The sequence below is a fragment of the Polistes dominula genome, unplaced genomic scaffold (genome assembly GCF_049000335.1).
Source record: "Polistes dominula isolate Pdom_NZ unplaced genomic scaffold, Pdom_raw_medaka contig_12, whole genome shotgun sequence".
NCBI lineage: Eukaryota > Metazoa > Arthropoda > Insecta > Hymenoptera > Vespidae > Polistes > Polistes dominula.
The window spans coordinates 4161122-4171232 of record NW_028301116.1 but is presented as its reverse complement, the minus strand read 5'-3'; the positions used below and the strand labels follow the sequence as shown (position 1 = coordinate 4171232).

The 10111-nt window shown below is 30.1% G+C and overlaps 1 protein-coding gene across 13 annotated transcripts in view; it reads right to left on the bottom strand.

Annotated features, from left to right (window-relative positions):
* Positions 1–1454: 1454 nt before the first annotated feature.
* nrm (neuromusculin) overlaps positions 1455–10111 on the bottom strand; it is a 32985-nt gene continuing 24328 nt past the window's right edge. For all 13 annotated transcript variants that reach the window (XM_089176852.1, XM_089176857.1, XM_089176858.1 and 10 more), the window contains 9 exons: positions 7410–7591; positions 6920–7264; positions 6560–6826; positions 6124–6480; positions 5748–6008; positions 4664–4915; positions 4260–4400; positions 3351–3472; positions 1455–3235 (listed from right to left, as the gene is read on the bottom strand). In XM_089176852.1, coding sequence (XP_089032978.1) covers positions 3041–3235; positions 3351–3472; positions 4260–4400; positions 4664–4915; positions 5748–6008; positions 6124–6480; positions 6560–6826; positions 6920–7264; positions 7410–7591 — 2122 coding nt within the window. In that variant the 3' untranslated portion in view covers positions 1455–3040. The remainder of the gene's footprint in view (positions 3236–3350; positions 3473–4259; positions 4401–4663; positions 4916–5747; positions 6009–6123; positions 6481–6559; positions 6827–6919; positions 7265–7409; positions 7592–10111) is intronic.

The following is a 10111-nucleotide window of genomic DNA, read 5'->3' as shown; positions in this document are numbered from 1 at the left end:
CTTTCCAATCGGAATAAGGCATATAATAAATTTAATTTAAATTTTCATCTGAATAAATAAATAAAAAAAAATAACAATTAATAGAAGAACCAATTAACAATTATTCATATTATTTTTTTAGTACTATTATTTTAAAGGTTAACATTGTTAAAACGATAAGAAACTAATTACTTTAATTGCGTTATTTTTAAATATCTATTCAATTATTACAAATAATTGAACTCAAAGGACATTTTGCAAAACAAACTAACGTATAATTTAGGTTTGTGTGTTAATATTTATATCTGTTTATGATAATATTTATTAAAAATAAATTTTAAACCATTAAACTTTCGTAAGAAACGACAAGAGTATAAAAGAAAAAAAAAAAAAAAAATGGGGAATTAACGGTAGATAAAAAATACATGTAACCGTGATAGGATCCCTCATGTTATTGCAAAATCAAATATAGGACGAATAATTTATCACCTTTCCTAGAAATAAAAAATGAAAAAATATTTCTTAAGACCGATATAGTATAATAAATGTATATGTTTTATCTCTTTCTCTCTTGTATTATCTTTTTTTACGTTTTTTCTTACTATTTTGTTATGAAATAATATTTTTTTTAAATTCTTTATCCTCTTACGTATCTCGACGCGAAAAAAAATACGAGGGTCTACCCACACGAAGAGAGAGACCCACTGTCCCCGATATTACTCGTGTCGTCCATTGTGCGAAACTCGCGAAGATGGAGATAACATAATGAAACTAATTGGCTTGCTCTGATCAATTAACTCGCGCAAGCTTAATATTTAATGTAAGCTCGCCGCCTTCCCCTGTTCTATCTGGACACATTTACCGAGGATATGGGCTAAACGTGAAAATACACATACAGACATCCACACACACACACACACACACACACACACACACACACACACACACACACACACACACACACACACACACACACACACACACACACACACACACACACACACACACACACACACACACACACACACACATATTAAAATCTAAGATAACATTTGAATAATTGAACAAATAATAACTAATCATAAATAACTCGACATTAATTGTAACCTAACCTTGTTAATGAAAAGTTACATTTAAATAAACATTAATGCAAATGCATACGTAATTTTAAATATTTAAACAAAAAAAATATATATAATATATTTATACAGTTTTAATAATTTTCTTATTATATTTAACGATAATTATGACAATTATTACAATGAGTCAAAAGAAAAAAACCTATCTATATATAAAAATATATATATATATATTTTACATAAATTAAATGAATATATTAATATATTTTATATAAAAGTTATTTTTTTATATAATATTATCAAATAAGTCATAAAATAATTTTTGTCAATTCACCATTTAATGGAAATTATCATAATTATCGTCACATATGTATTGCGCGTGTTAATAAATAAAAATTTTTGGATTTTTGAAATGGATTTGATCGAAGACACTCTTGTTTGTATTTTTTTTCTCTTTTTTTGGTTTTTTTTTAACAAATAAATAATATATATATATATATATGTATATATATTGTTACGTCTCCACGTAATGAATTATCAACATCCGGTGACAACAGTTAGGTTTATTTCAGTTCATGGAATTGACCATGTAAAAAAATGATCCGATAGGACAGTACGTGCCTTAAATTCAAATATTCGACTGTTTGTAAGGAACACAGTTTTTGATAAATCTGAAACCGGAGATAAAATGGCGCCAGATAATCAAAACTTTTATCAGAGTGAAGTAAACGCGTTCTTTCCCAGAATTAGGCGACATGTAGGGTAAAATTGGATCCGAGTGAGAGTAACTACCACTATAAACACCTCCTGAATTTGATCTTTGAACCTTTCTCTAAAACAGTGGTTCTCAAAACTTGTTTGTCCTACTGCCCCCATTTCTAGAAAAAAATATTACTTAATGCCCCCTAGAAATTAATTTTTTTTTTAATTTTCATTCAAAATAAATAAAAATGTAATAATTAATAAATGTATTAATTATTAATAGCAATTAATACATGTATTAATGTTTCTATCACCCCCCTGAATTACTGCAGCACCAATCAGGGGGGCAGTGGTGTCCACTTTGGAAATCACTGCTCTAAATTATTCAGGTAAAATTACCCCACACTCACACCCTGACCTACAGCAGGACGTAACAATATATTAAGGACATTGGCATACAATTTATAACATTTCCCTCATCGAGATTTTGAAACTCGACGATAATACCAAATCTGCGACATATTTTTGTTATCATTTACGATTATTGCTATGCATATTGCCTAAAATTACGAGGACACTCTCTCTCTCTCTCTCTCTTTCTCTTGTGCCATTGATTTGTAAATTCTATGGAAATGATGGATTACGAATTTGTTATTGTTTGACGTTAATAATTGATAACTAACGAAGAGAATGTTTCTCGTATAAGATTTGTTCCCAGGGAAAAAATAAATAAATACCAAAAAAATGAATATTCATTGTCACATGTGGTGACGTTGTTTGTGTTGTTGTTGGTTGTGTTGATCGCAGTATTGCATTAATTATATACTTTCTTTCTTTTTTTCCATAATTTTTCTTTTTTAACAATAATCAAGTGAAATTGTGTATGTACATAAGCATACCTACATATATACATACGTGTATCATTGTTTGTGTTGGTTAAGTTAATGTATAATCAATGATATTTAATTTAAATGCCGTGTTTAAATGTTATTTCAATAAATTCATTTGTTTTGTTTCTCTTTATAAATAAATAAATAAATAAGACACATACACCACTATCCTCCGTTTGTTTTGTGATTTTTTTTTCTTTCTTTTTTTTTTAGGGGTATAGAAAAAAATAAATACGTTCTTATTACAATCTTCGCGAATAGTTCAATAATAATGAAGTCTTGATTACTTTGGTCATAAGTTTGTTGTTTTGTTTTGTTTTTTCTTTTCTTTTTGAAAAATCAATAATTCGAAGAAAAATAATTTGCCAATTATTATTCTTATACCGTGTATTAAAGTAATTCTTCGTTATCGTCCGAAAGACCATACATTTGTGGTCTTCGTTGTTCCTTTTGATTTTGTTGTTGCCTTTCCATAGCCTGTTGTTTTTGAAACAATGCGATACTGGCAGCTTTGTAATTAATTGGCCCGTAAGAACGATAATCCACATCGGCATAATCCAAATCAGAAAATCCTGGACTGAATGCCTTCAAATGTTCAAAGAAAGGAAGAAAATATTTATCAAGAAAATAACAACGTGGCTGTTGTTTTGTAATTAATCTAATTCAAATATTATTAAAAAACAATATGATTAAAACTGACCTTGTTAGGTGGAGCTTGTATACCGTGGAAAGGTAAATTTTCATAAAATGTTTTAGTTGTACTGTCACCCATTGTTTCTGTCATATTATTCGCTTGATTATTATTTCCATTTCCGTTCGAGTCTACAAAAAAAAAAATGATAATCGATCTATCGTTAATATTGTTTATTTAAATATTGTGTATTATAATTTGTCTATGTTTAATCAAAAGTCACTAAATATAACATTTGTAATAAAAAAAAACCTTATCTCGAAAACATATACTTTTTGCACGCACTACTATTTATGATTTACACTTTAATGGCCGCACGTGTACGCAGTCAAACGTCGTCAGAGGCCCGGTAATATTTTTCAAGAATTAATTTAAAAAACAACTTTATTGTCATTTACGAAAAAATTAACATAAAACAAAAAACAACACAAATTTAATTTAATATATAATTTTAAATATATATAAAGTTATAAATAAAATAACGGCCAATGTTCCGGCTATTAAACACATGTTCTGTGAGCGGCCATTAAAGTGTTAATAAATTTTTGATGAATTTTTTAAACAATGTAAACTATTAGGTTCACAAATTAATTCTGTGAGTTGATTCATTGCATCAAAAAATGCTATCGTAAAAAATTTCATCGTTAATAAATTCGACAGTTGATTGAAACATGAATCAAAGTGTCCTTGAAAATAATTGGGAAAATATTTCGAAGAATAATGGGACATAAAATGATTATTTTATAAATAAATAATAAAATTGTGTTTTAAAGTGTTACTGAATTAATTGTTACAGGTAATAATACATCAGTCACAGTTTGATTGTGATTCAAAAATGTATTTAGTGACTTTCGAAATTACATAGACGATATATTACAAAAAGTAACAAAAAAGAAAACGATTCGATTAGCAACTTACATTTCATTTGTTTCCGTTTACGCCTGCAAATTATAAGGATGACTACACAGACGATAATTATCGCAAGTATTATGATAATAGATACGATTATTGCAATGAGTAACAGGTTACCATCCATACGATACCACCAAGGTACGTCTCCTATATTTAAACAAAAAAACACAAAGAAAAAATAAAAAATAAAATAAAACAAACAGAAAAAAAAATAAAAAACAAAATACAATAACAGTAACAACCAAAAGTAGATATGTACGATATTTATATTTCATATTTTATTTTTTTATTTTTGTATTCAATTGAGAATCAATCAATCGTGTAATCGTAATAATAAAAAAGGAAAATAATGAAAATAAATTCGTTAATAAATATTTCGATGAATAATAAAATTGGAAAATCTGTCTCACCGGAGATATCCAAAACGCAGGGCTCGGATTGACCGATTGAATTGTTGGCAATGCACACGTATGTTCGAAATTTTGTGATTGAAGTATCCAAAAGTACATAGCTTATCCCATCCTGAATCTTGAAATCTACCGTTTCGTTGTCATTTTCTATGAACCAGATGAAATCGATTTCTTCTGGATTTCCAATTGCCGAACAGCTGATGTAATCCATATCCTTCAAACGTTCTCGCTGTATCTGACACTCAGGTTTAACTGCGTTCAAAAGAAAGAAAAAAAAAGGGCCATAGGAAAGAGAGAGAAAGACAGACAGACAGACAGACAACAGAAAATTTTTACAATTCGTTAAAAAAAAAAATATCGTATTTCCAATAAGAATCGACCGATATATAAAAAAAAAAACATAACAAGAAAAATGTGAGAGATAAAATAAACAAATATAATGGTTGAAGTATTTCAATCGTAACACATAAATATCAACGTTATTTATGGTTTTATGGAAAAAGTTTTGAGGATAAAATGAAATTATTTGCAAAAAAAAAATAATGGAATAAAAAAGGGCCACGCGTACGTACTGGAAATCTAATTTGTTTTTTCAATGTCAGGTGTTTTGTTTTTTTTTCTTTATCTAATTAAATCATACATTTATCTTATTACTTTTTTTATTCGATCCAATTTAGTTGAAATAAAATTTATGAAATTATTTATATCGTAATAGCATTAATTTTGGAATGATATTTATTTAAATATTATACTAATAAACTAAGTACACATTTACTAAAATTTAACTATAATTTATATAATTATATTGTTTTATTATATATTTATTATTAATTAATAAATATCATCTAAAAACTAAGAATATCTGAAAAAAAGTAATGAAAACTTTGGAAATGAAAAAAAAATTAAAAATTATCTTACCTCTCTAAAACACGTGCTTGAAATATTACAAAATGGTCTCTCGTATACTTTTAACATTAAACCATAAACAATGTGAAATATTAATGTGTCTTTCCAATTATATTAAATGGAGGAGTTATCGCTGTATTTGGAAATATTTATAAATAAAAAAAAGTAGGGTATTTACATTGGACGTTGACGACGAGTGAAATATTAAGTTTCCCGTGTTGATTTGATGCCTCGCAATAATAAGTCCCATTGCTGCGTCTAGGTATTGGTGTTTTCAAATCAAGTATTTGCCCTTCGATAATGGTATCATTTGAACCTTCGCGAAACCATCTGAAGGTTGCGTTTGGATATGCCTTCGCGTCGCAACTGACAGTTTCCGGTATGGTGTCAACCGTAACGTTTATTATCTTCTTCGAAATGGTCATGTTCTCTGGTGGAACTAAATAATGGAATGAAATAAATCAATGTAACATAAATTCCCAAAATTAAATGAAATTTAAGGAATAAATGAATTAGTTTATTATAAATTCATTAACATTAGTTTTTAAACTTACATTCAACGTGAAATTGAGTGGTACTTTCGATTGGTATTCCAATACCATTATCGCTACTTTTACACGTAAATTTAGCATCATCGTCCATATGGTCTAGGCGACCGTTTGGTAATGCAGTCAAATTCCAGGTTAAATTGGATTGAATACTTGCGAAATGATTGTTTTCGTAATCCAATGGCTTATGGCTGTTTAATAAATAATAACGATCGGATGTTTCGAAATCTATGGGATCGCCATTTCTGTACCAAGATACGTTACAATTTGGTACACATTCTATCCAACAAACGAGACTAACGTTTTTAGAATTGTAAACAAATCCTTGATACTTTTCCAGGGCTTGGATAAACGTAGGTGCGACTGGACATTAACATTTATCATAATTAATCTTTAAAAAAAAAATATTTAATTGTTATTATTATATAATATAATAATTTACCTAAAACATCGATAGAGGTTGTAGCGGGATATCCAACACCAGCTTCGTTGAAACCCATGCAGGTAAAATTAGCGGCAACTTTAACGTCGACAATGTCGACATAGAGAATGGAATTGGTCTCATCCGGTAACCTGTACAAATCTCGAAACCACTTGAAACCAATTATGTCCGGTCTCCCAGGATCCACTACGGAACAACTGATAGACAATTGTTGTCCTTTAACAACACGTTTGGGTTCGTAGGATATGGTTGCCGGGCCAGGTTTATCTGTCGAATTTTGGTACGTTGTCGGATTTAGAGAAATGATAATAAAACAAAAGATAAATGAAAAAAAAGATAGAAAAAAATGCAAGAACGTACAATAAATGGTGACAGATGTGCTTTGTGACATGGGACCCCAACCGGCATCGTTTCTACCCTCGCAAGAATAATCCCCATGAAAGGAACGTCCAACAGCTTCCAATAACAGTTTGCTAGGGTCAATGTCGCAAATACCGGAGGATTCTTCGGTTAACGTTGACGTTATCGTATCGTTCGTCGTGCAGTCTGGAAGTTCCTTTAGTAGATCCCCATCCAAGTACCACCTTACGGCCGTTAGGATCTCGGGATTTCCAAAAAGTACCGAACAACTCAGCGACACGTTCAAACGTTCTTCCTCGTTCACCGGGGTACCCGGATCCGATATCACTTCTACCACGGGTTTATCTGAAGAAGTGCATGAGAATGAACGACATTAAATTCACGATTTTCTATCTTACCGTATAAACACATACACATGTACTAGTATCTTACACATACGTGTATAGTGAAAAAGGGGGAAGGAGGGTGGTTCTTGTACAGATATACTCACATAAAACGGACACATTTACGCTCTCCTTGGAACTGGTAGACCCAACGCTATTCTCTAAAATGCATTTATAGGAACCCATATCGGTAGCGGTTGCGTTCTTTACAGTTAATGCCGTATTCTCCGTACTACCACCCTCATAATGCTCGTCTTCGTCTAGTGTTAACTCCAGATCTTCTTGTAACCTGTTAAAAATAATCGCAAGGATAAACAAAAGCTTGACTATTTTTTCATTTTCTTTTTTTTTATTATTTTCTCTTTTTTATCTTCTTCTTTCTCGCGCACGTGCACATGTACGTTCAAACACAAACAAATACGATATTATCCCTTTTGTCACAGTGACTGGTGAACTCTCATTCGAGATTTTTCTTTTAATTGAAATCTTACACTACGAATAATGTAACTTACTCATTATGATTTTGTATCTACTCGGTTGGACCCCTTTTTTATGTAATTGTAAACAAATTACAATTCACATTTCGTTTTTTCATAGTCTTTGATTTTAAAGTAATAACAAGAAAAATGGGATGAGAGAGCAACAACAAATATAAAAAAAAATATGTTTTCACCGTTCAAATAATGAAGCGTACCTGACTTTTAAAAAGAAATGAATACATCGTACCGTTTGGAAGGTACCTAAAGGAGTTGGTGGTGGTAGTGGTAGTGGTGGTAAGAAGTAAGAAGAAGGGAATGAAAAAAAACAAACAAAAAAAGAAATAAAGAAGAATGGACGACGAGAGAGAGAGAGAGAGAGAGAGAGAGAGAGAGAGAGAGAGAGAGAGTCAAAGAAATAGAAAAAGAAAAGAATGAGAGAAAGAAAAAAAAATAAAAATGAGAAACATCGCTCTCTTGGCCTCCTTTCGTCGAAAGAGGAGCCAGTTACGTTTTACCTACACACATTTACGGAATTGTATAAAAGGACTAATGAATATTTTTACCATTTACTTGTTACCACTGTTGAAAGGGAAGCAACTTTGTGAAAGTGAGAGAAAAACGTAGCAAGGGGTAAGGGTGTTGGGAAGGGGGAAAAGGAAGGGAAGGACTGGCTTTGAATTAAGGTCAACTCGTTGCTAGATGGATAAATCGATAGGGATCAATGGTACCCTTCCAATGAACAAATCAACCGACCTACGAAGATTGGCGAACACCGTTAAAACAAATGAATTTGTATAATACAAAAATTCATTATCCTTTATCGCGAGGATAGGAAGAAAAAAAATGTAGTACGGATGCTCGTAAAGGGGTCATTGGTGGTATCTTCGCATGAACGTATTTCAATTGTATTTTTATTAAAAACGAAAAGAATAAAAAAAAAAGAACATTAGAAAAATTTCATACCATTCCTCGGTTTTAGAATTTACATAAATGAACAAACACACAACCAACACGAAGATCGATGAACATCTTTGGAATGTATTTATTAAGAAATATATCGATTATATATATATATATATATATATATATATCATGGAAACAAAAAAAGATGCAATACAATTTTTCATCCTTAATTTAATTTTTTTTTTTTTTTTTAAAAGAGGATCATATTTAGTATCTTGGAATTTTTGAATGACATTATTAAAACGAACGTTATTATATTTATTTATCAAAAGAACGAAATAACAAAACTTTCATTCCAATCTCTTTCCCCCTTAGCCTCTTCCATTGATTAACAAACAAATAAACGAACGGTACCCAATAAACGTACGCGAATGTCGAATAATTTTATTAACAAAAAAAAGGGGAGGGGGTCTCTCATGGAATTAATAGAATTTCATTCCGTCCCATTGATTTTCGAATGGATTGAAATTGAGCGAATTAATAAAGATCGGAAGAACATTGAAAATATAATTTTATTAATCCAAATTATCTCGCGGAATTAATTTTACGTGTGAAAGTGGGCGAGGGAGGGAGGAAAGAATTTCCTAGGTGAAAAGTTAAAAAAAAATAAAAAAAAATTTTATATCCTTTCCTCTCCCTTCCCTCTTCCCCCTTCACCCCTAAATAGAGGATTTTCGGACTAAATTTAAACGTGAAGCCTAAAGTGCCAATTAGTAGAGGGATGATATCGTTTCGAAGTGTAAAGCGAACAAAGTTGATCGGATTGAAGATGGCTATGGGGGATGATATATTACGACAGTGAGAGAGAGAGGACTGGTGGAGAGAATAAAGCAGATAGAAGATAGAAGGGAAAGTAGTGGATACAAAGGACGAGAGAATGAAAAGTAGATAGAAGGGAAGACAGGATGAAAGGATGTTGAAAAGGCTAGAGAAATTTATTATGTCCTGGGACGGATTCCTCTTTAGCTTCGAATGAAAAAGGTGCATTAGTAATGCCAAAGATCGACTAGATATGTTCCCTTACTTTTAAACTACTATAGCTACCATAATGATTATGATGATGATAATAAGAGGGTTGGAAATTATTGTTTCTTTTGTTTATGTATAATTTTGCAAGCTTTTATTTATCCGGTAATTTAAAAAAAAAAGAAAAATAATAATTTTTCGTATATTTATTAATTTATAAAATAAATAAAATTTTTTATTATTTATATTAATTTGTTGTTGTAATATATATCGTATATATATAAATAGATTCTATATTATATATTGTATATATTGTTTTTTAATAAATATTTTTATTATTATATATAATATTATAAATTATATATTATATATTTTTAATAAAAATATTAATATTAAATTGG